Genomic DNA, 25,777 nt, shown 5'->3' with positions numbered 1-25,777 from the left:
TATACCCTAGAGAAGACAATGAGAAGATTCTGAATAACAAAAATGGAAGAAGACCCCTCTTAATAACCATTCCAGGGACTGTGAAAAGTCCTTAGGAACTTGTACACTTCTGGATGGCCACTAGGGGGATTTGGAGTTTTTAGTTGGCGCACAGATCTCTAAATGACCACTAGAGCGATTGTGAAAAGCCAGTAGAGAGCAGAAATGACCACTAGGGGCAACTGTGAAAAGCGTTTAGGGACAGTTATAACTCTGAGTGGTCACTAGGGGGATTCTGAAAACCCAATTTTGATATACACCCCCTCTGAATAACCAGTAGGGTCACGCATACCCCAGAGAAGCCACTAAGAAGATTCTGAATGACAAAAAGTGAAGCAGACCCCTCTCAATAACCACTCCAGGGACTGTGAAGAGTCTTTAGGGTCATGTATACCTCTGAATAGCCACTAGGGGGATTTAGAAAACCCTGTCTGGTGACATTCACGCCTCTGAATGACCATTAGGGTCACCCAAACCTCAGAACTATTGAATAGTAAGTAGGGACATACGTGATTCTGAATGGCTGCTAGAGAGACTTTGAAGGGTCAGTAGATGGCATGCATACCACTGAATGACCACTGGGGGCAAATGTGACAAGCCTTTAGGGACATGTATACCTCTGAGTGGCCACTAGGGGGCTTCTGAAAATTCAGTTGTGGTATGCACCCCTCTGAATAGCCAGTGGGGTCACATATACCCCAGAGAAGCCACTAAGAAGATTCTGAATAACAAAAATTGAAGACCCCTCTTAATAACCATTCCAGGGACTGTGAAAAGTCCGTAGGAACTTGTACACCTCTGGATGGCCACTAGGGGGATTCCGAAATTTTAGTACAAGCACATACTTCTGAATAACCACTAGGGGGATTCTGAATAGCCAGTAGGGGCCAAGCATACCACTGAATGGTAACTAGGAAGGACAGCGAATTTCAAATAGGGGCACACAACTCCAAATCTCACCACTAGAGGGAAAAAAACTGCAGGGTGAAGTATACCTCTGAATAACCACTAGGGGGCACCCCTGAATGACCACTAGCTGGATTGTGAGAAGCCAGTAAGGTGAATGGCCACTAGAGGGATTCTGAACGTTCAGAAGGGGCCCAGAAACTCTCTCTCTCTCACACACACACACACACACACACCTGAGGATGGTCGCCACGGGAATTCTGAATAGCCCGTGGAAATAAATACGCCTTCGAATGACCACTAGGGGGAGGCAGGGACAAAGAGACCTCTAAATGAGCATTAGTGGAACCGAGCCCTGTTGTGGTCCCAAGTAAGGGTCCCTTCTGAATTCTGAAAGCCTACTTGGACTGACTGAAGTATCTGACCAGTCATTACGGGCATAATGACTTTTAAAGAGCCACTTGGGGGTCAGCATATCATGGAACAAACGTGTGAAAACCATACGAGTGATGCAGAAGTCCAAACAGACAGAAAACCAATCTATAACTGGTTCTGCTATCCCGGGAATAAAAAAAAAAAAATAGTAGAGATACCAGACTTTGGATAGACAGAGCCTAACCTGGAGTGAGCAGATTTTTGTGTAGGCAGTTATAGTGCAGGTTTCTGCATATTGTATAAGGAAAACACCGAGGATGAAAGATCAGCAAATCCAAATAGCTTCCCTACGAGTGCAGTACCCAGAAAGTCCACAAGGGGGTCACAGACATCCTGCTTAATGCATTCAGCCATTTCCAATAGATCTCCCAGAGCTATGACTTACAATAACCACTAGGGGGACCCCTAAGCCCGTGGATTCTTGTCAGTCAGCTTTAGACTGCCGCTAGCGCGAGATGCAGCAGCTGGGGTAGCCACTAGAGGGCACACACGTCACTTTTGAGGGGTGCAGAGCGCTCTGTTGCTTTTTATGAGGGTCAGGGTGTTTGTGCCAACCCCGATCAATGCTGCAGGAACAGAGAAGCCAAATCAATGCAACGGGTGCCCGCAGTGACACTCCTGCACTGAACAGAGCCAAAGAAGGGCAGCCGCACTCCTCTGCGTTGGGCAGGGGTGAAGTATGGCAACGCCCATCAGGACGGGCTCCTCACAACACAACAGCACCAGATGGCACCATCTTTTGACTTTGTTTGTTTTGCCGCAGGTTCCTTTGTTGTTTGAGGTTTCAAACGCGTGTAAACCTGATCCAGGTTGCTTACTTTTCATTTTTTTATATTGAGTTCTATTTTTGATAAGTTTTGCTCTTGAAAATTCAGTAAAGGTAAATGGGCTCTCTTGCCAGGGACGCCTATTCCCAGCATGTGAATGCGATTCGATGGGCACAAAGCAAAGGGTGAGCAGGTGTGAGCGCCCGGTGTTTCCAGAACATTCCTCCAGATTGTTGGCGCCCGAGGGACAGGGAGGGGGCACAGACTAGCTGCCGGGTGCTATAGAGTGGGCACACCTGGCCTTGGCACACACCTCCTGCCAGCATGATGGCCCAATCCCCCACCATCCCGGCATCTGACGGGACATTCACTCACAATGCATGTTTTTTTTTTTTTTTAAATCAATGTGGCAGCTCAACTATTTGAATTCCTCTTGTACTTTGAAGACGCGGATACACGATGCCACTCTGGGCATCTTACAGATTTATAAAAAGTGGCAAATAAACAATTTTTTAGTCAGCGTCTGCAGCCTCTTTATTAGTACAAAGTGCAAATGCCACCCCAAAGTTTGTGCCACCATACCCGCCCATATTCAGGGTGGCACAATGTCCTTCCTCCACCTTTGGTCACATTACCAGCTACAGGAGTCTCTGTCTGTGGGCAGACCTCGAGGTACTGCTGCATCAGCTGGCATCTTCTTGCGGTCACTGCTGGCATCTCTGTGCAGACCCCACATCTAATTTGTCAGGGTCCTCTTTGGGTTTTGGTTGCCCATGTGATTTCCTTCCCCCCAGGCTCCCACTGTAGAGAATTACCAACCCCCCCATATCAATGCCATGGCATCCAGACCCGCAGATGCTGGCAACAGATGCCTATGCCCAAATACTTGCACAGTCCCACGCTGGCATGTGTGGAGAGGGGCGATGCAGCTACACCCAGACGGTTTCTGTTTTGTGTGACGATTTCTCCTGCAAACACAAACAGACATTTGACTTACTGTCCAGCTCGGCCACAGTGCCACCCACCATTTAAGAGTCACCAAGCCACCAGCTGAGCACTGGAGGAGTGTCTGTGGTCTAAATGCCAGGTGCCAGCCATTCTGTGTGCAAGGTTGAACTCTCCAAAACACAACAGGGCACCACTGGAGACAAGGAGAGCTGAACCCACACACCACCGGGCAGGCCCTTGACCCGCCGCTACTAGCGCTTACCTTCATCTGCTCAATGTGGACCACCGCGTCATGCACAGTCACAAAGATGTGCCGGGGGCTCATGTAGTTCATTAGTCCACTGTGGGTGAGGATCTTCAGAACGCTTTCTGTGGGGAGAGAAATGGCTGCACTGTGAACTGGGCACCACTGGCATCATGGCCACTTGTCTCTGTGCCAGAGTGGATGTGCCATGTTGAGCTCTGCCATTCAGTTAGACTTTATATTATATAGCGCCTTTCAACCTCAACAAAGTAAATGAGGGTTCCAAGTCTCAGGGTCAGGCCCACCTTGCGTTATGAATGAGTTAGGTGGTCCAGGTCTGACAGTCTAGTCCGTGTCACAAATGAGCCCGACTGGTCCCAGTCTGACATAAGTGAGGTGGGCTTTCCTGGTCCATATCACTAACCAGTGATCCAACCTGTCCCAGTCAAGCCTCCTTTATATAACAGATCCAAACTGGTCCCAGTTAAGCGAACCGGGTCCAGCCAGCCAGATCCAAATCACTTTCAAATGAGGTGGTCCGATTCCAGCTTCACAGACTGATATCGCAACACGAGAAGTGAGCTTGTCTGGTCCAGGGCCACATCACATGTCAAGTGAGCCCACCAAGTCCTCGTCTCCCAACCACAAGCACATCCCATAATAAGTGAGCCAGACTGGTCCATTGAACATAACATGTGGTGTTTCTATAGGATGGCATCCTCTAGTGGGCATCTAGAGAGGTAGTGAGGACAACTAAATGCCAAAATTGCCAACTTTCATATTTACTCACTTTCAGTGGTGGGCAAATCACTCTTCCCAGCAACCCACCCATACCATGCTGCTGGCGCTTAGAAGGGCGCAGTGAATTTAATATTTTCTTGAGTTCATAGTGCAACTGCACTGGGTACCCCCTGTTGGCATATATAGGGTGGCCCGTCAGTCATTGCAGGGGTGTCACACTATTAGCGGAATTGTAAAATATGCATCTGTCATGTGGGCTTACAATGTGCCAATCATAGAGTGAGTACACCTATGCAGCCCACACGTGGCACCCCTCTGTGACTCTGAGGGCATTTTCTGAGACATCGCCATCCTCTGTCTGCTTTAACCCACCAGCCGCTACCCGTGGCCCGGAAGCTGCCAGCATACCAAATGGATGAAAGGGTACTAGAGAGTCTGTAGCTTGAATTGGTGAATGTTGGCAGTGGACTTTGACTGGGTACATTGTTAGCCCAGTGTCAGGCATTGAGAATGTGGACTTAGCGATTGTATAGGAGCTCACCATTGCACATGGCCAGGTACACCCTGACACCTGCCTTCTGGCACTCGATGCACATCTGGAACGATAAAAGACAAGAGTCAAGAGCCCATTACCTGCCCAGGTGCCCGTGCGAGTAGGCCCCACCCCGTCCTTTTGCTAGCTCACCTGTATGAAGAGACGGGCACCGGCAACATCAATGAAGATCACACTGCTGCAGTCAATGAGAACGGCCTGGACGCTGCCCTCCGTCACCTCTGGGGCATGAAATGAAAACAGCATGAAGCTCACGACAGGACAACATAAAGCCAGTCAAGACACCCAGGCAGGACCCCCAAGGTGGCAGAGCGGTTTGTTGGTATTACATGTAACCATGCAGCCCCCCTTATGTCTGTCTCAGAGACCCCAGAGACCCCAGTCCATTCTCAGATGATCCTTTGACCACTCCAGATGTTTGACTTGGGGGTCAACTATTCTGTTCAAAGTGTTGCATCAGTGGCTTCTTATGCCACCTACTTTTGACTTGTGCTTTGCCCAGATGTGACCTAACAGTCCCATGGCACATTTGGTGACCTCATTGTCACTCACAGGTTTGCACCAAGGTCACCCTAGGACCCCTCATTCATTCTCGAGACCACTGTCATCTCTCGATTGTTCCTCATAACTACCTTATCCCTCCCTCTCTTGGTGGTCCTTAAGTTCATAGACCCTACACAAGCACCTCAGGCTTGCATCTCGAGTGTAGCAAAGTCACATGTCAGACTGCAGCCCCCACTTTGCTTCCTTAAGGTCCATAATCCTGACGCAGAGGTTCTATAAGCCCCCATCATTAACAGGTTTGGGTCAGGGTGCCCCAGGTGTCTCACAGACATCTTTGACACCACAGCCCCCTCACTGCTCCCCTGGGGGTCCTCTGTCTCTAATCAGTAGCCTATTGTGTCACAGACCACCACTGGATTTCCTGAGCTTCACCCTATCAGGCTCTCGCAGCTCTTATGCTACAACCCCCCCCCCCCCCCATTATTCTCTGTGAGGACCCCACTCCTGCTTAAAGGAGGACCTTGTGCTCCTGATTTTGTCTCAGGGTCCCTCTAACCTTTAAGGTGCAGCCCGAGGCCACTTTCTCAATGCAGGGTTGCCGTCTGTTAACCCCTTGCTCAACATTCCCCTCATTCCTCTCTGGTGGTCCCAAGTCTTGATTCAGTCATTCCTTTTGACCTCCAGGTCACTCAGTCCTGTCCCAGTTACCGTACACCTGATTAAACAGAGTCCCTCATTCCTCTCTCAGATTCTCCCAGATATGCCCCAGTATCCCATATAGCACAGCCCCCTACCTTCTTGGGGTCCTGATCCTTGTATAAGGGGTCCCCCCAAATTTGTTTCAGACAAATATATCCCACTCCTTTCTTCTCTTGTTTCTGTCATTCTTTAGCCTTCATGTCATTTGTTGAAGTGTCACCCTGATGATGCAGCCCCCTCATTCTTCCCTCGGGGGGTCCCTGTTTTTTCATCAGTTGCCCAATACGCCACACTCTACCACAGACTTGCATAGCCCATTAGTCCAAATAGCACAACCCCTTGATTACTCTCTTTGAGGTCCCCATTCCTGTTTAGGGGGGGCACCTCACATCACAGATTTTGTCTTGGGGTCCCACTAAGTTTTATGTCACAGCCCCAAGGCCGCCATCATTAGCAGGTTTGTCTCGGTAAACCCAGACATCTTGTACTGACTCCTTATGCAGCTTTCCTATTTGGGGGTCCACAGTCTCATCTCAGTCACTCCTTGGACCCCTGGGTCACTCAGTCCCAGACCAATATATCTAATGACACAGTTACCACATTTGTCTGTGGGGTCCACAGTTTTTTCTCAGTTATTCTTTGGACCACTCAGTCCTATCCCAATTATATCTAATTACACAGTACCCCCCCCCCCCCAATTCCTCTCTAAGGGGTCCCTGTCTTTTAAGCAGTTGCCCATCATATTATACATCACCATAGGTTTTCCCCCGGTCTATTTTAGTAGCCCAAATAGCCCAACCCACTTTTTACTTTAATGGGGTCCTCAATTCTGTTTAGGGGGCACCTCACGTCACAGCAAATCACAGATTTTGTCTTGGGGTCCCATTAAGTTTTACCTCACAGCCCTAAGGCCACCATCACTAGCAGGTTTGTCTCAGTAAACCCAGATGTCTTCTACTGACTCCTTATGCAGCATTTCATTGTTTCCTATTTGGGGGTCCACGGTCTCATTTCAGTCATTCCTTGGACCCCAAGTCACTTAGTCCTACACTAATTACATCTAATTACACAGTCCCCCCCAATTCCTCTCTAAGGGGTCCCTGTCTTTTAAGCAGTTGCCCATTATATTACACATCACCATAGGTTTTCCCCCAGCTCTCTCCTAGTAGCCCAAATAGCCCAACCCATTTTTTACTTTCTTGGGGTCCTCAGTTCTGTTTAGGGAGGCACCTCACATCACAGCAAATCACAGATTTTGTCTTAGGGTCCCACTAAGCTTTACAGCACAGCCCCAAGGCCGCCATCACTACGGGTTTGCCTTGGTAAACCCAGACGTCTTGTACTGTCTCCTTATGCAGCATTTCTTTCTTTCTTTCTTATTTAGGGGTCCACGGTCTCATCTCAGTCATTTCTTGGACCCCTGGATCACTCAGTCCTACACCAACTACATCTAATTACACAGACCACCCCCCCCCCATTCCTCTCTAAGGGGTCCCTGTCTTTTCACCAGTTGCCCATTATGTTACACATCATCATACATTTTCCCCCAGTTCTCTAGTAGTAGCCCAAATAGCCCAACCCCTTTCTTACTTTCTTGGGGTCCTCAGTTCTGTTTAGGGTGGCACCTCATATCAGAACAATTCACAAATTTTGTCTCCGGGTCCCAGTCAGTTTTAAGGTACAGTCCCATGGCCCTCAGATATCAAGTAGTGTCCCCCTTATGTAGCACTAGCCTCATTCCTCTCTGAGGGTCCATAGTCTTGCCTCAGTCATGCCTTAGACTGTTGGGTCACTCGGTCCTGTCCCACCTGAAGACACCAGTTCCTCATTCTTCTTTTAGGTCCTCCCTGGTGTGTCCCATCACAGACCCTTACCTTCTTGGGGGTCCTCACTTCTGCACCTACATTTTATAACCAAATGGAGTCTCTTAGTATCCCCTATCTTGTCCCACACACACCATGGATCACTGGGTTCTGTTGCAGTCACACTTGATGTCACCGTCCCCTCATTCTTTCCTCGAGGGTCCCCGTTTTTTCACTAGTTGCGTATTATGCTACACTCCCACCACAGATTTGCCTCATTTATTCCCCCCCCCCCCAGTAGCCCAAAGAGCAGAACCTCTTCATTACTTTCATGGGGTCCACACTCCTGGATAAGGGGGCACCTCACATGTCACATTAAATCACAGATCTGGCACCCTGTACGCCTCAAGGCTGCTGTCATGAACAGGTTTGACTCTGGGTGGTCATCTTGTAACCCCTTGCTCAGAAAACCCCTCATTTTTCTTGGGGGCCCCTCGGGCATTCCCTGTGCAGCCCCCTCCCCTCCTCATTTTTTTGGAGCCGAACCCCATGTGGTCCGAGCTTACCTGGCAGGTTCTCATACCTGCCTTGAAGAGCTCATTCTCCGATGTGAAGGACGTGTTGGCCACGCTGCCATCCTACAAGAAGCAAACACAAGGAAGTGAGTGAGTGAGTGAGGGAGGACCCCAACTCCACGTCTCTTCCCACCGTTCCCATTTTTCTACATCCTTAAGGTTGGCCAGCGGAGCCTGAGGTTGCCCTACCACGGTGGAGATGCTCATCTTCCTCTTCTCTAGGGCTCTCTGTGCTTTCTCCAGCTTGCGGATCCTCTCTGGTGTCAGACCCAGGATGTTGGCCATGGCCTCGCGGAAGAAGCTACGATTTCCATAGTAAATGGGACCATTGTAGGACAGAATCTTCAGGCCGGGAATTTCCTGACACTGAAAGAAAGGCGAGAAGGTGGACAATTGACAGGAAGCCATTTATTGTGTCGGAAATGACTGTCCATTGCGTCTCAGTGAGTAAAGCAGAAACCTCCCATTCAATGGATTAACCTTTGGATGAAGAGGACGACTGTTTGAAATTCAGAGCACTACTGGCGCAAGTGGAAGTCCACCTCAGCCCATTGACTGACCCCTTCTAACCCCCGACACTAGCAAATGCAAGGCCTCCAAAAAGACTCCAGCACCGGACCTCAGCAGGTCCCATGATGGACATATGCTGTTGGATGTTCTCCATGTTTTCCTCACCTTGCTGTTGCTCTTCACAGATCGGTAAATTTCGGTGTTGGACGCTCTCCCCAGCACGGCGCATTCTGCCCTGTGACAATTCAAGGGGACAGTGTGAGGGTCCAGCATGATGAGATTATCGAAAATAAGAGTCCACTGACTCACATCCCATGCCCTGACTCACCTCTGGGTTCGACAGATGATGGTCATCATGGAGAAAACCACACCAATTGCCAGTCCTAGGTCTACATTAAGAACGATGACAGAAAGCCAAGTGACAATCCACACGACCTGTAGAACACAGCCCATTATGAGCCAGAGGAGTGTTAACACCAGCGCCCCCTGCTGTTCAGCACCCCCGCCGACACAACCGAATGTCCTGAAGGCAAACTCACAAAGTCAATCCTGCTGACTCTCCAGAGCTCAGGCAGGTCCTGGAACTGCAGGAACATCTGACGGAGGCTCGTGACATTGATGCACGCCAGGACAGCCTGTGGGACAAAGAACACTGAGACAAAGCAGGCCACGGCAGGGTCTCCTACAATCCACACCTGCAGCCTTACCTTGGGCAGGTAGAAGAACAGGGGACCAACGAGCAGGAGCACGAAGAGAACCACGAGACTGGTGAAGAGTCCGGAGAGCTGAGGAGACAGGAAGGGGGTCTTTAGCACGGGTGACATGCCAAGCTCTGCTTTGTATGCCCTCCAGGACCCTACCTGAGTGTGACCTCCAGCGCTCTCTAGGATGTTCGTGGTGGCCAGGGTGGCTGAACTGGGAAAGCAGGTGAACAGGGAGGACACCATGTTAGAGATGCCATGGGCCAGCAGCTCCTGAAAAACAGAAGAAATTGTGACAGGCCCTGGATGGGTGATGGCTCATCAGCTGGTGGCCAGTGACACCTGAGCAGCTGGACACCTGTTTACTCTTAACAAGGAAGAAGTCCAGTTGCCATGACTCAACCACCAGATAATTTCACCTTGATGACTGAGAATCTTCACAGACCTGTTTACTCGTTTGACACCTCTGGACCACCTTTGCTACTTGATCTTGCCCATCACCTCTTATCCAGGTACACTACTCCATCCAGTTAGCTGTAGCTCACTTGTCCCTGACGTGATCAACCATTACCTGATCACCTTCTCTTATACACTCCATCTGGTGCCGCCGAGTATTGTTCTGGTTGATCATTGCTACCTGCGCCTGTCCATCACCTGTTTTCAAGGAAGTCACTCCTGCCAGCTGCAGCTCACCTGTCCCCAAGGTGTCCATCATTACCTGAGCCTATTGCTCACCTGTTCTCTGGACTGATGCCTCCTATCTGGTGTACCTCAAACAGTTATTTGTCTGGCCATTGCTACCTGAGCCTGTCCGTCACCTGTTCCCCAGGTAATCCTCTTTTTCTAGACAATTCTAAGGTGATCTTTTTACCTGAGCCCATCATAGCCTGTTCTGCAACCTGATGCCTTCTATCTGAAATATCTTATCCACTTTCATGGCTGACCATTACTACCCAAGTCTGCCCATCACCTACGTTTGAGATAGACCACTCCTGCCAGGTTCCGCTTACCTGTCTCCTATCTGACCATTGATACCTGAGCCTCTTCATTATCTGTTCTCCAGGTTGATCCCTTCTATCTTGTTGAATCCCTTCATTTTCTAGCTGACCATTGATATATGACCCTGTCTATCACCTGTTCTCCAGGTAGTCCACTCTTTTTTCACCTATTGCTGACCTGTCCCCAACTTGACCATTGCTACCTGAGTCTGTCCATCACCTGCTTTCCAGGTGCCAGGTTTAGCTCACCTGTCCCAAATCTGAACATTATTACCTGAGCCTGTTTGTCACCTTTTGTCCAGGCTTATGAGTTCTGTCTGTTGTAGCTGATGATTACTTCATGAGTGTCTCCATCACCTATATTCCTGCTGGATCACTGCTGGTGGCTACAGCTCATATATTTTGCTGGCTGACCATTGCTACCTGATTCTGTCCATCACCTGTTTTACGGGTAAACCATTCCTGCCAGGTGTAGCTCACCTGTCCCCAAGTTGACCATTGTCACCTGTGTCTATTCATCAAAGCGCCTTGAGAATGGGAAAGGTGCTATATACACATATATTATTATTATTATTATTATTATTATTATTATTATTATTACCTGTTATCCATGGTGGTAGTTATTATACATTTTTCAGGCAGACCTTTTCCCAAGCTATCCATTCCCTGTTGTCCTAGTAGACTACTTTTTCCAACTGTGGAACCCCAACCTCCCTTTTCCCAAGGTGACCATTATTACCTGAGCCTATTCCTCACCAGTCCCCCAGGCTGATACCTTCTATCTATTTAAACTCATCTACTTTTCTGGCTCACCATGTCTACCTGAGTTTGTCTCTCACCTGTTGAACAGGTAAACCACTCCTGTTTGGCTGTGTTGTAGCTCACCTGTCCCTAAGCTGACCATTAGTACCTGAGCCCATCCTTTATCTGTTCTCTTTGCTGATTCCATCTAGCTGGTGTTGGTCATCTATTTTTCTAGCTGACCATTACTACCTGTGCTTGTCCATCTCTTATTTTCCTGGTAGACTGTCCTTGCCAGGTGTACCTCACCAGTCCCTAAGGTGACCTTTGTCAACTCAGCCTATTCCTCAGCTGTCCCCAGGCCGATATCCTCTCTCTGTTTTAACTCATCTACTTTTCTGGCTGACCATGTCTACCTGAGTTTGTCTCTCACCTGTTTTCTTGATAGACTGTCCTTGCCAGTTGTACCTCACCTGTCCCTAAGCTGACCATTGTTACCTGAGCCCATCCTTTATCTGTTCTTATTGCTGATTTCATCGAGCTGGTGTAAGTCATCTATTTTTCTAGCTGACCATTACTACCTGTGCTTGTCCATCACCCGTTTTCCTGGTATACTGTCCTTGCCAGTTGTACCTCACCTGTCCCTAAGGTGACCTTTGTCAACTCAGCCTATTCCTCAGGCTGTCCCCCAGGCTGATACCCTCTCTCTGTTTAGTCCATCTACCTTTTTGGCTGACCATGTCTACCTGAGTTTGTCTATTACCTTTATAACAGGTTAACCACTTGTGCTTGGCTGTGCTGTGGTTCACCTGTCCCCAAGCTGACCATTACTACCTGTGCTTGCTTGTCCATCACCCATTTTCCAGGTAAATTGTCCTTGTCAGGTGTAGCTCACCCGTCAATAAGCTGACCATTGTTACCTGAGCCCATCCTTTATCTGTTCTGGTGTTGGTCATCTATTTTTCTAGCTGACCATTACTACCTGAGCTTGTCCATCACCCATTTTCCTGGTAGACTGTCCTTGTCAGGTGTACCTCACCTGTCCCTAAGGTGACCATTGTTACCTGACTCCATCCTTTATTTGTTCTTTTTCCTGATTCCACCTAGCTGGTGTAGGTCATCTATTTTTCTAGCTGACCATTACCACCTGTGCTTGTGCATCTCTTATTTTCCTGGTAGATTGTCCTTGCAAGGTGTACCTCACCTGTCCCTAAGGTGATCATCATCACCTGAGCCTATTCCTCACCAGATTTCCAGGCTGATACCCTCTCTCTGTTTTAACTCATCTACTTTTCTGGCTGACCATGTCCACCTGAGTTTGTCCATCACCCATTTTCCAGGTAAATTGTCCTTGCCAGGTGTAGTTCACCTGTCCCTAAGCTAACCATTGTTACCTGAGCCCATCCTTTATCTATTTTCTTTGCTGATTCCATCGAGCTGGTGTAGGTCATCTATTTTTCTAGCTGACCATTACTACCTGTGCTTGTCCATCACCCATTTTCCTGGTAGACTGTCCTTACCAGTTGTACCTCACCTGTCCCTAAGGTGACCTTTAACAGCTCAGCCTATTCCTCAGGCTGTCCCCCAGGCTCATACCCTCTCTCTGTTTAGTCCATCTACCTTTTTGGCTGACCATGTCTACTTGAGTTTGTCTATTACCTTTATAACAGGTTAACCACTTGTGCTTGGCTGTGCTGTGGCTCACCTGTCCCCAAGCTGACCATTACTACCTGTGCTTGCTTGTCCATCACCTGTTTTCCAGGTAAATTGTCCTTGCCAGGTGTGGCTCACCTGTCCCTGAGGTGACCATTGTTACCTGAGCCCATCCTTTATCTGCTCTGGTGTTGGTCATCTATTTTTCTAGCTGACCATTACTACCTGTGCTTGTCCATCACACATTTTCCTGGTAGACTGTCCTTGCCAGGTGTATCTCACCTGTCCCTAAGGTGACCATTGTTACCTGAGCCTATTCCTCACCTGTCCCCCAGACTGACACCTTCTATCTGCTGTAGCTCACCACGTCTACCTGAGTTTGGTTCTCACCTGTTTAACAGGTAAACCACTCATGTTTGGCTGTGTTGTAGCTCACCTGTCCCTAAGCTGACCATTGTTACCTGACTCCATCCTTTATTTTTTCTTTTTTCTGATTCCACCTAGCTGGTGTAGATCATCTATTTTTCTAACTGACCATTACCACCTGTGCTTGTCCATCTCTTGTTTTCCTGGTAGACTGTCCTTGCAGGGTGTACCTCACCTGTCCCTAAGGTGACCATCATCTCCTGAGCCTATTCCTCACCAGTTTTCCACCCTGATACCCTCTCTCTGTTTTAACTCATCTACTTTTCTGGCTGACCATGTCCACCTGAGTTTGTCCATCACCCATTTTCCTGGAAGACTGTCCTTGCCAGGTGTAGTTCACCTGTCCCTAAGCTTACCATTGTTACCTGAGCCCATCCTTTATCTGTTCTGGTGTTGGTCATCTATTTTTCTAGCTGACCATTATTACCTGTGCTTGTTCATCTCCTGTTTTCCTGTGAGACTGTCCTTGCCAGTTGTACCTCACCTGTCCCTAAGGTGACCTTTATTACCTTAGCCTATTCCTCACCTGTCCCCCAGGCTGACACCTTCTATCTGCTGTAGCTCACCATGTCTACCTGAGTTTGTCTATTACCTTTATAACAGGTAAACCACTCATGTTTGGCTGTGCTGTAGCTCACCTGTCCCTAAGCTGACCATTACTACCTGTGCTTGTCCATCTCCTGTTTTCCTGGGAGAATGTCCTTACAAGTTGTACCTCCCCTGTCCCTTAGGCTGACACATTCCATCTGGTGGTAGCTCATCTCTTTTTCTGGCTGATCATTGATACCTTTGTCTCCTTATCACCTGTTCAGCAGGTATTATTGACCTCTGTTGACTGTCCAGTTGAATGGCCAACACCCTGCTGCAGGTCTGTGCTTACCAGTTTTGCCACCGGTTTGTCTGTCAAATGCCCTTCATCAGCTACTGACCACTTTGAGGTCACCCGCCCACCTGTTCACATTTCACACACCTGATTTGGGTGGATGGTGTAGCCGTGCTTGTCGGCGTAAATCATGGCCAAGGAGACGGAGACGGCGTAACCCACAAAGGTGATGGCCACGGTGTCACCTGCTATGCTGGGGATCTTGTCAAGAGCAGGAACCTGTAGACTGGGGAACCTGGCAATTGATAAAAAGAGTGGTCTGTCAGGATGCAGCTGGCATAGCTCGACCCTTAGGGGTTTCTAGCATTATGGCAGACCTGAGAGAGAGAGAGAGAGAGAGAGAGAGAGAGAGAGAGAGAGAGAGAGAGAGAGAGAGAGAGAGTGCCCCGTGGCACCTCGAAACAGAAGACCCACCCAGCAGGGATGTGTCCGACAATCTGAATCTCGTAGAGCGAATCGAGCGAGGAGGCATAGGCGATCCCAGTGGCGACGATGACCTAAAATGAGTAAAACAGAGTGAGTGTGCGCCATGCCAAGCCTCACTCTCACAAGCCAATGCCCGCATGCCCCCACACACACACGCACGCACACACATACCACAAGAATTTCTGCCGGGACTGGCGTGCGTAACTTGTGTCGAAAACGAGAATTGATCTCCTTGACAGGAATCAGGATGGAAAGACAGACAATGGAGATGACGAGCTCTGCCATGTTAGTGAGGGACAGAGCTTGAAACACCGATGCCAAGGTCTATGGGGGCACAAAGATATTAGAGACAGTGCCAGTGAGCCCACCCCCTCCCCCCACCTCAGTTGGCACTTACCTTGAATATCGTGAAGGGCCCCGTGTGGCGTGGCAGACGAAGGCCCAGCATGTTCTGGAGCTGGGAGATGGTGACGTGGAAGGCGGCGGCGCTGGTGAAGGCCTTGACGATGGGCTCCGACAGGTAGGTGGACAGGAAGCCCAGCTGCAGGAGGAACATGCAGATCTGTGGAAAGGGGGGCAGAGAAATGTGGGGGTATTGAAGACTCAGTGCCAGTTTCTGTGAGGGGCAAAGGTGCCACCATCTAGCCTACCATGAGGAGGCCCGAGAGGAAGGCCACCGCGGCAGCCACGCCAATCCTCTGCTCCTCTATCTCCTGGGCTTCGGGGCTCGTCGAGTTCAGGTCCACTGCTCTGGGTGCCAGCTGCTCCACAACTGAGCCCGTCATGAGGCTGATGACAGCAAAGGTCCCTGCAAGGCACACAAAGTTAATGACCAGGCTGGTACAGACCACTGGCACCTAACACGCTGACCTGACCAGCTTGCCGACCCCCTTGGCATCCAAACTTGTGGGTCACTGAAAAGATGGCAACCCTGGTGAAACGTGGAATGAAAAGCCAATACGATTGTTGCTATTAATGTGGCACAAGGCGGGTAAAGGGTTCAAGAATTGGCACCCCCTATAGGGCAATACCTCCATTAACCACACAGCGTGCCCAGGTGACATTTCATAGGAATTGAGAGAACTACAGCATAGGACTGGCAAAGTTGGCAGCAGTACAAAGTGGAGAGCAAGAGGGCACCTATAAGTCAAAATGAAAAATTAAGAGTGGGAAATGAATTGTGGGGGTTTCAGCTCATTTAAGGGGGCTTATCTTGTAACTCCTGTGAGTGCCACTTAGGACGGTCTCTAGTGGGACAGCATAACTGCATGTGTACCAAAGCCCAGAGAGGTAGGTTGGCATCGTGTTTTATTTCAGGTGTTTCTCCCCGTGATCATCCCTAGTAATGTCCAGATTATAGGGCTTCATTTGAGAATGCCACATTGCTTTAGAGGTGCCCCCCACTAGGGTGTCCTAGCACATGTGGGAGAAGCTGAGATCAATTCAGGAGCAAGGTGCCCGCTATCTTCAGGTTAACCAGCCCCACTCACCTGTAGAGATGTGCCTCCCGGTGCCGAAGAGCATGTACAAAATGGCCGGAAAGAAGGACGTGTAGAGGCCGTAGATGGGAGCCACTGAGGTCAAAAGGGCAAATGCCATGCCTGAGGAGAGAGGGCAGCGTCAGCACGTGCTAGCAGGTGTAGGGCAACCTTTGTGCCAGTCGGGCTGGCACAGCAGATAAAAATAGGCTGTAAGAGACCTTAAGAAAAAAGAAGTCACTCTGGCAACCGTGTCACATATTTGGGTCTTCGTGGTGTGATGGGGCACAGCTACATGAGGGGTACCTGATTCTGGCATCCTTGGCAGCTTGGCACTGGTATTAAGTGACTATACAATTTCTAACAATTTTGGCTTAAATATAAAATATGTTTGTCTATTTTAAATCCTTGGAAAGCTCTAACCACTGTGCCACTGCGGAGAACCATGTGGAGTGCCCGGGTACTCAAGGTCGTGGATGTGCCCCCTAGTTAACATGTGGCTCCTCCTGTGCCAATTCCTGCCTTTCTTTAAATGCTGTCTGACAAGGCACCCCATTACCCTGCTCTGGGTTCAAGTCATGGATGGATGAAGGGATCACAGGGACATCACAGGTGGCATTTACTGTGGGCACCTCACTCCAGTCCAAGAAGAGCGGCTTTTAAATGGACCAAAACTGGACCATCCATGGAGTCTGCCTGGTCCACCACAGAGCCTGCTGGCCACAAAGTATTAGGAAGACCCCAATAGGATGCCCGTTCATTAGGGGGTTAATCCAGTCCCTCACACACACACCAACACAGATGGGGGACACTTTACAGTTGCCAGGTACCTTAACTCACACACGTCTGGGGTGTGGAGATGCCGGTGTGCCGGACATGGGACGATCAGCCCAGGGGATTTGAACCCAGGACTGTAGAAATCAAATCAGGAGACCACGGCGACATGATGGACAAGGCAGCACATGGACCCAACCCGCCAGTCGATTCTCAGACCTCCAGGTTTCACAGAGGTGGGCTTCTTTAACACTCTGCTCCTGGAAATGGACGCTGGAATTATCCTCTGCCCACCTAGGTCGTCATTCTTAAACCTGATTAGTCTGCTGAAGTGTCACTCACAACTTTAAACCAATGAGTGAAGAGTGGGATACACGAAGGCTGTCCTGTTAACTGATATGAAAAGCAAAGTCGGCAGGGAGTTGTGACAAAGCCATCCATGATGACAATACAAAAGTGGGGTTAGCGGACAAAGGAGACGGGCAGCTGCCCCTCTGCCCCCACACATGCACAGACTGAGGAGTCCAGGGGTGCTAACGTCCTATCCCACAATGCCATTCTGTCGCCTAAAAAACACCCAGGGTTATTCATGACATCCACTCACAGCATCAAGCGTCCCACCTAAACTGTCTCAAATCAGACGGATGGTAGAGGTAACTCAATGAGGTGGGCATATAAAGATGGCACAAACACAAAGAAGGCAATCCTACGCAAGACACACTGGCAGAATCAGATCATCGCACCGGATTTGACACAGTGCCCATTAAAGAGCACGCACCGCTACAAGGCACTATATAAATTAAACCCGACTACAGTACACATCACGCTGGCACACTTCTGGTGACCACCCAGCAGTGTCTGAAGACCACATGCACAGTCACCCACCCATAATGACACCTTCTTCATCCAGGGTGACTTTGCCTATGGACCTGGAGAGGATGCCACAGGCTCAGACTGGGAGGATAGACCACCACACACACAAAATTAGAGATGCCACACGGCTTGGGGACTCTTGGGGACCGAAACACAGAAAAGGAGCTGATGTGGTGTCGGAACCCACCAGGTATGCTGGACCTGCGGTGTCAACTCTCATGGAGAAGCTACAGCTAATCTTAAAGTCAGGGAGGCTTAAGGGGGCAACGCAAATAACCAAGTGTACCCCCAGTTCTATAGTGATACTAGAGAAAGTGCATCGAGCAGACCCTGGCAGCCATGTCTGAGTCCGGACTCCATCCATCCATCCATTTTCCAACCCGCTGAATCCGAACACAGGGCACAAGGCAGGAACCAATCCCGGGCAGGGTGCCAACCCACCGCAGGACACACACAAACACCAAGCACACACCAAGCACACACTAGGGCCAATTTAGAATCGCCAATCCACCTAACCTGCATGTCTTTGGACTGTGGGAGGAAACCCACGCAGACACGGGGAGAACATGCAAAGTCCACGCAGGGACTCCTAACTGCGAGGCAGCAGCGCTACCACTGCGCCACCGTGCCGCCCCTGAGTCCGGACTTTGCCTGCTAAAGCTGCTTTCAGGACGGCAGGTCCATGGAGCTCAGTTCTGATTTTTGGCTCACATGCGATTCTTTGATCCGATTATTCAAATGAATCTTGCAGGTGACTCACATCTTATATGACTGTTTACCAATATCGATCCTGACATTCATAAAAATCATTCGTCAGACAGATGCCACCCTCATAGTCAACCATGAAAACCAGCGACCTCCCTCCATCTCCACATCCTGCCCACCCTGCAGAGTCCGGATTGTCTCCAGTGCAGGATGTCCGCGAAGTCATCCGCTCACGAGCACAATAAAGAGAGAAAGAAAGCGGAAAAGCATCGCGGCTGGATCTGCGGCTAGAAACCGGTGGGCACGACAGAGCAGTCAGGGGCGCGTATATCAACGTGTCATGGGGGGGGGGGGGGGTTTAACAAATTCAGAAAGTGAGTGACGCACGGCTCGTAGGGGGGGGGGGGGGGCAGTCTGTAGTTGGGTTGCGTTAGTTAGTCGGCGTCATTCACAGAGGATAGTCGCGTCTCGTTTCATGGCGGCGGGTGGTTCCGACAAGTGCGTTCTCAGTCGACTTTGTCATTAAGCACGTTGACGTAGATCAGGGGTCCTCAATCACAGTCCTGGAGGGCCACAGTGGCTGCAGGTTTTTGTTCTAACCCAGTGAGGACCCCTGACGTAGATTAAGGGGGTTGATGGTTGATGTCTGATGTCTCTGTCGCTGCGCTAACTTCGTATCGCGTCATTCCGAGAGCCGCAGGACGCCTGTAAGGATGCGCAATGACGTGTCAGGTGTAGACCTGAGCGGACGTAGCCCACCCTAATCTAACATAACCCCACTTTAGCATAATCCATCCATCCATTATCCAACCCGCTACATCCGAACAACAGGGTCACGGGGGTCTGCTGGAGCCAATCCCAGCCAACACAGGGCACAAGGCAGGAACCAATCCCGGGCAGGGTGCCAACCCACCGCAGAGCATAATACATAGATAGATAGATAGATAGATAGATAGATAGATAGATAGATAGATAGATAGATAGATAGAAAGGCACTATATAATAGATAGATAGATAGATAGATAGATAGATAGATAGATAGATAGATAGATAGATAGATAGATGAAAGGCACTATATAATAGATAGATAGATAGATAGATAGATAGATAGATAGATAGATAGATAGATAGATAGATAGATAGATAGATAGATACTTTATTAATCCCAAGGGGAAATTCACATACTCCAGCAGCACCTTACTGATACAAAAAAACAATATTAAATTAAAGATTGATAATAATGCAGGTTAAAACAGACAATAACTTTATATAATGTTAACGTTTACCCCCCCCCCCCCGGGTGGAATTGAACAGTCGAAATATACATCATACATACATACATCACATAAATGAATAATACAGTATTATAGAAGTACAGTATTAATGATAATATTACACTCAATACAATATGAATACTTTAATATGACCGCCTATGATGACATTTCAGTGTTATTATCGTATCTTTGTGGAAGTTCCGTCATTAAAGCGTAACGTTGTTAGTCGGATGTTGTTAACCGAGACGTGACTCTATGAACTGAACCAACCGGAAAGATGACCTTTTTTTTTTTTTTTTTTTTGTATGACTATTTTTTTTCATAGTGCGGTGGGCTGGCGCCCTGGCCGGGGTTTGTTTCCTGCCTTGCGCGCTGTGCTGGCTGGGATTGGCTCCAGCAGACCCCCGTGACCCTGTGCTAGCGGGTTGGAAAATGACTCACTGAATGACTTTCTTTCTAAAGATCTAATCTATTGTAAGTACCCAAGCGGATGGACGGTCATCCCAGCATCATTTCTTGCCCCGAATGGAAGGACTGACGAGCTTGCCGGCTGGCTGGTCGAGCGGCCGCTAATAATACACGTAACGGATTTCCCAGCGGAATGGAAGCCAGTTCCGTCCTCGTTATACGGCAGGGGTTCTATTCAATAAGGGCGCGCACAAAAAGGCGAGCTTCAAAAGGGCGACCTCAATTGGGCGCAGCGAATGAAGGCAAACGCAACAAAATTATTACAGAAAATTTATTAGATAAAATCTACTATTATTATCTATCTGTAATTATCTAAATTATCTACGAACGCCTTTATTGGCCGCGTTCAATTGAGGTCGCCCTTTTGAAGTTCGCCTTTATTTACGCGCTTCTTTATTGAAGGATACCTACGGCAGGTAACAGTTGTCGTCTGGTGGGGTCCCCAGTTTGGGTGTTTGGGAGTTGGGGTCTGGAAGTGCAACCCTGTTTGGGGAGGACCACCCTGCTTTCCATATGACCTGGAAGTGTTTCCTAGAGGACATGCTATGGCAGCAGAAGCATTCCCGGGTTACAGTCAGAGTCGGGCAAAACTCATGGAGGAAGGCAGGAGGAGGAGGAAACAACAGCATTTTGTATTTGGATTTCTGTTCTTTATGGCATTGGTGATTATTGGGGTGGTGGTTGGCATAAACAAATATCTTTGATTTAAATCCAGAGTCGTGTTGTGCCTTCCTGAGTCTGTAGTATGGGGCTCAGTGGCACCCCCTGGTGGTTACACTGTATTGTATGAATAAAAAATAAAAACAATCTTCTGTATATTAAGGTAACTTCCTGCAGGTAGAGCTCTGTATTTAACTCTTTAGCCTGACTGCTTACAGTCACGGTGACGGCATTCTCATAATTTTTCCCAAAGTGGCACCATAAACCATAACCTTATAAAGTAAATTTAGATCAATAAGCTAACTACCATAAAATAACCACAAAATGTAATGAAATTGAAATATAACGGGTATCTCTAACCTTTTACCCATGATTCCCCTTTACTATGTCCCCACTCATGCATGCAAAGAAGGCAATCTCACCATCAATCTTTCAAGAGGGTCCTGGCTGCGGGAGGTGGGATCATATCTGGGTGGGGCCTGACATCTGAATGTCGGACTAAACCTAAGCAGACCTGCCCACCCTAACCTAACCCTACCCTTACCTCCTTTCCTTCATGGCACTGCAACTCTGCAGATATCTGATATTGACTGATGTTGACTCTGGGCATGTGTGATTGGCACTCCAGCCCCTCATGAACCTTTTAATAATAATACTTTAATAATAATACTTTGCATTTATATAGCGTTTTTTCTCACTACTCAAAGCACTTAGCAAGTGCAGGTTAAGGGTCTTGCTCAAGGGCCCAACAGAGCAGAGTCCCTATTGGCATTTACGGGATTCAAACCAGCAGCCTTCCGATTGCCAGTGCAGATCCCTAGCCTCAGAGCCACCACTCCACCTGTAGAAGCTTTGGGACCTCAAATGCCCACAGCATTTGAACCCACGTCTGTGCTCAGAGCCTGGCAGGGAGAGAAATGAAATGCCTGGGGGCTCATTCTGGTCTGTCACATGTAAAACTAAATGAATAAGTGAAGACAGGCCATCCAGGGTCACTTCAGTGATGGCCTCAGGTGGTGGCAAATGAATGACATAAGGTGGACATCTAAGGTAAAATCAAAAAATAAGAAACAACCTGGATGGTCTCATAGCTCTGTGAGGGGCCAGAGTGCCAGTCACACATGTCCAGGTTGGTTTAGTGTCACCAATGGACATGTAGCAGGAAAGCCTTGAAACTGCACACTGGTGGTGATGGGGAAATGTGCTGATGGACTGAGTGCCAACCACTGGAAGTGCCATTTAGAGCTGCAGATGGCACTGTGGAGAAGCCTTTTACTGAGTCAGTCCTGTCAAGTGCCACTCAGGCTGGCACAACTTCTACGTGTGACACACCTCAAGTGGTCATTAAGAGGCCACACAGCATGAACACTCAAGTGAGCCTGCAGGGATGGCGCAACTGTGCCCCACTGGCATTTCAAGGGTCCTCCGGAAGTGAAGCTGTGAGCAACCGCCATAAGTGGAGGAGAGCAGCTTCATTGTAAAACGCCATCAGGGTCGACCCTGCCTGACCAGATCCATCCATGCAATCATCATATAGCGCCTTTCACTGCCATCTCTACCGACAGTCACTTCTCAAAGACAACCCAACTGCAGTATAACTGCTGTCGATGTAAGTTAGAAAACATAAAAAAGCGAAAGATGTGACCCTGCCGCCCCACCAAAGCCAGTGACTTATTAATGAAACATGAGGACTAAAACTGATCGGAAATAAATAAAAAAGAATGAGGGCTCATTAAACGACAGAGTGTGTGCCATCTGTCAGAAAAGGAAAGGCGAATCCCCTGAACGCGTGTGCTCTACACAGTCCAGCATGAGATTAGGGTTAGGGTGTGATGATAGATAGATAGATAGATAGATAGATAGATAGATAGATAGATAGATAGATAGATAGATAGATAGATAGATAGATATGAAAGGCACTATATATAACTGATAGATAGATAGATAGATAGATAGATAGATAGATAGATAGATAGATAGATAGATAGATAGATAGATAGATAGATAGATAGATAGATATGAAAGGCACTATATATAACTGATAGATAGATAGATAGATAGATAGATAGATAGATAGATAGATAGATAGATAGATAGATAGATAGATAGATAGATAGATAGATAGATAGATATGAAAGGCACTATATATAACTGATAGATAGATAGATAGATAGATAGATAGATAGATAGATAGATAGATAGATAGATAGATATGAAAGGCACTATATATAACTGATAGATAGATAGATAGATAGATAGATAGATAGATAGATAGATAGATAGATAGATAGATAGATATGAAAGGCAGTATATATAACTGATAGATAGATAGATAGATAGATAGATAGATAGATAGATAGATAGATAGATATGAAAGGCACTATATATAACTGATAGATAGATAGATAGATAGATAGATAGATAGATAGATAGATATGAAAGGCACTATATATAACTGATAGATAGATAGATAGATAGATAGATAGATAGATAGATAGATAGATAGATAGATAGATAGATATGAAAGGCACTATATATAACTGATAGATAGATAGATAGATAGATAGATAGATAGATAGATAGATAGATATGAAAGGCACTATATATAACTGATAGATAGATAGATAGATAGATAGATAGATAGATAGATAGATAGATAGATAGATAGATAGATAGATAGATATGAAAGGCACTATATAGATAGATAGATAGATAGATAGATAGATAGATAGATAGATAGATAGATAGATAGATAAAATCCCCGCATATTGCATACAATTTGACTCATTTTGATGTCCAGTTATGTGAAACATAGACAATACAAAAAATTATATATGAGCATAACTTGTGGAAATTATTTTTTTCTTCTTGTCCTGTCACACTTACCCCCATCTGATGCTTCCTCGATTTTGCTGACCTCTTTTGTATGTTGCTTTGAATAAATTTAAATATAAGCAGAAATGTTTAAATTTGATCAAGATTGCAGGGAAGTTGGAGGGTATGCCAGCAAACAGTCCACGGGATGCCAGTCCATCACAGGGTGAACACACACATACACACACACACGAGTCAATTTAAGACTGCTAGTCCACCTCACCTGGATGTCTTTGGATTGTTGATCAAAACCTACGTGTATTCGGGGAGAACATGCAAACTCCACACAAGGTGCACCTTGGATATGAGCCCAGTTTCCTTCTTGCGAGGCAGCAGTGCTGTCACTTTGCCATCTTTATAGGAGCTTTCGATTAAAAAAAATGTCTTTCTAAATTGGTGAAAATACAATTTTTCCCTGCGATACAGCACTGGAAAAGGAAATACTGAGATTGCAAAAGACTAATAGTTCCTTTAGTTTTCTTAGGAATTGAAGGAGGGATAATAAGGAGAATAGAAAGAAAGAAAGAAAGAAAGAAAGAAAGAAAGAAAGAAAGAAAGAAAGAAAGAAAGAAAGAAAGAAAGGGTCTTGAGCGCGCACTCATATTATTAGACTTCGAGCTCCTGTTGCTGCCCAACCCGGGTTTCTGGCACACCCCTCGCCCCCAAAACGACCCTCATGTGTTACCATAGCACAACGCCGGCGGTACGGAGCGGGTTGGTGGGGGTCCGGTTAGGGATCGGGATGGGGATTCCGGAGCGCGCGCCCCTTAACTTTCATAAACCGCGTCCTGTACGGCCGCCTGTGTTGATTGACCGACCGACTCTGTGCCCGATGACAGGTTCGGAGTTCTGAAATAGAAGAATAGATGAAGATGAAGCCCGACATTGGATTTGTGACCAGTCCCAGGGTCCAGGTGTCGGGGAGAATCGAGTTCTGTTGCCTTATTATTTTTTTATTTGAATGTTCTTTTCGATTGTTATGCTTCCTGAACAATTTTCTTTGGTCGTTCATCCCAAAGTTGATTTTTCCCTTAGCAAACCTGCCACCCATGCAGAATACGCTTTTATGCGTCGCCGTCGTCTATTTCAGACTGCATACATCGCTCATGATGCCCACCGCCCCTCGCCCGTCATACCTGTAAGCAGGTGCGACATCTTGCCCGCCTTTCTGAATCAGAGGCTCTGTTTCGCACTTGAGTTGCGCTCTTCGGCGGCGAGCTAAGCGCCCATTTTGCCGGCTCCGCTCAATGACACTCACCCTGCGGAATGTGCACAATCCCCACGGTGAGTCCTGCAATCGCGTCCCCTAGTAGCCATCTCCTCAGCCGGTACCGAGGCAGCCAGTCCAGCACCGGGACGCGGGCTCGAATGACGCGGGCACACGCCTGCCGGGAGCACTTGCAGCGGCCGCGGATCCGCTCCCGTAGTTCTCCGGAGGCCGGCTCTCCCGGGCTGCCATACACCTGTCTGAAGTGGTCCTCGGTGTAGAGGCTCCGGTACACAGCCACCGAGGCGCTCATCTTCCTTCTCCAGGTCCGCGCCCTCGGACCCGCCGCCTTTTATAGACGCCAGCTTGAGCTTTCCTGTGAGCGTCCCGGGCCAATAAAAGTGCGCTGAGCCCTCACGGCACGGGCTTCCTTGAAACGCTAGAGTGGAGCTGGGCGGCTGTTTTTGTTCTGCACATCCCTGGAGAAGGCAGGGGTCGCCTTTTTTTTCTTTTCTTTAAACAACAGAGACCTGTCAACGAGATGGCGCGACGCCGCTCTCCGGGGTCCTACGGCCCTCCGTCTGCTCTGGAGACACACCTGCGATTGTCCTCACGGTGGGATGCAGACAAGGGGCGGCGCGCGTGGCCGGTCGGGCTGCTACTTGTGTCTGTTTGTCTTTTAGGCTTACAATGTCCCGGTCCTTTGAACCTTCTCTTAAATTAAGAAGTGTTTCTGCTGCACACACTCCCAGAATGAAGAGATTTGTAAAAGAACGTGACGATGAAGAAGCAAAGCAGCCATCGTACCTCACGGGGACGGCGTCGATCGTTCTTATTGCTGCGCCCTTATGACAGCACTGGGACCGGGACGAAGAGGGTCTGATAAGGACAGGGCGTTGCAGGGAGGGTGGCG

General features: G+C 48.2%; 2 protein-coding genes and 1 long non-coding RNA gene across 10 annotated transcripts in view; 1 reads left to right on the top strand and 2 right to left on the bottom strand.

Moving 5' to 3' along the window:
- Window positions 1–2,669, top strand: part of b4galnt1b (beta-1,4-N-acetyl-galactosaminyl transferase 1b) — a 155,547-nt gene extending 152,878 nt beyond the window's left edge. For 2 of the 6 annotated variants that reach the window (XM_051925383.1, XM_051925378.1), the window contains exon 12: window positions 11–2,669. The gene's annotated coding sequence lies outside the window, so the exon portion shown is untranslated. The remainder of the gene's footprint in view (window positions 1–10) is intronic. The other 4 variants (XM_051925380.1, XM_051925379.1, XM_051925382.1 and 1 more) reach the window with 4 other exon arrangements.
- slc26a10 (solute carrier family 26 member 10) lies at window positions 2,655–25,332 on the bottom strand. The gene is made up of 18 exons (XM_028798662.2): window positions 24,916–25,332; window positions 16,042–16,152; window positions 15,202–15,359; window positions 14,949–15,113; window positions 14,723–14,875; window positions 14,540–14,622; window positions 14,213–14,360; window positions 9,584–9,697; window positions 9,431–9,508; window positions 9,263–9,358; window positions 9,052–9,158; window positions 8,889–8,958; window positions 8,403–8,579; window positions 8,222–8,276; window positions 4,766–4,854; window positions 4,622–4,676; window positions 3,358–3,464; window positions 2,655–3,115 (listed from the first exon to the last, which is right to left on the bottom strand). Exons 1-18 carry the CDS (start codon window positions 25,175–25,177, stop codon window positions 3,077–3,079), a joined length of 2,067 nt encoding a protein of 688 aa, XP_028654495.1. The 5' UTR covers window positions 25,178–25,332; the 3' UTR covers window positions 2,655–3,076.
- Window positions 11,149–13,957, bottom strand: LOC127527268 (uncharacterized). Of its 3 annotated transcripts, XR_007934558.1 has the most exons (5): window positions 13,670–13,864; window positions 13,190–13,277; window positions 12,393–12,475; window positions 12,198–12,227; window positions 11,417–11,467 (listed from the first exon to the last, which is right to left on the bottom strand). It is a non-coding gene; the product is annotated as an uncharacterized LOC127527268 (long non-coding RNA). The 3 variants fall into 3 exon arrangements; XR_007934560.1 differs by lacking the exons at window positions 11,417–11,467; window positions 12,198–12,227 and adding an exon at window positions 11,149–11,197 and having other exon boundaries at window positions 12,429–12,475; XR_007934559.1 differs by lacking the exons at window positions 12,198–12,227; window positions 12,393–12,475; window positions 13,190–13,277 and having other exon boundaries at window positions 13,722–13,957.
- Window positions 25,333–25,777: the final 445 nt, after the last annotated feature.

Source organism: Erpetoichthys calabaricus, chromosome 3, assembly GCF_900747795.2.
Source record: "Erpetoichthys calabaricus chromosome 3, fErpCal1.3, whole genome shotgun sequence".
Lineage (NCBI taxonomy): Eukaryota > Metazoa > Chordata > Cladistia > Polypteriformes > Polypteridae > Erpetoichthys > Erpetoichthys calabaricus.
Note: the sequence above shows the minus strand (reverse complement) of the source record. Positions and strands in the feature narration are given on the sequence as shown.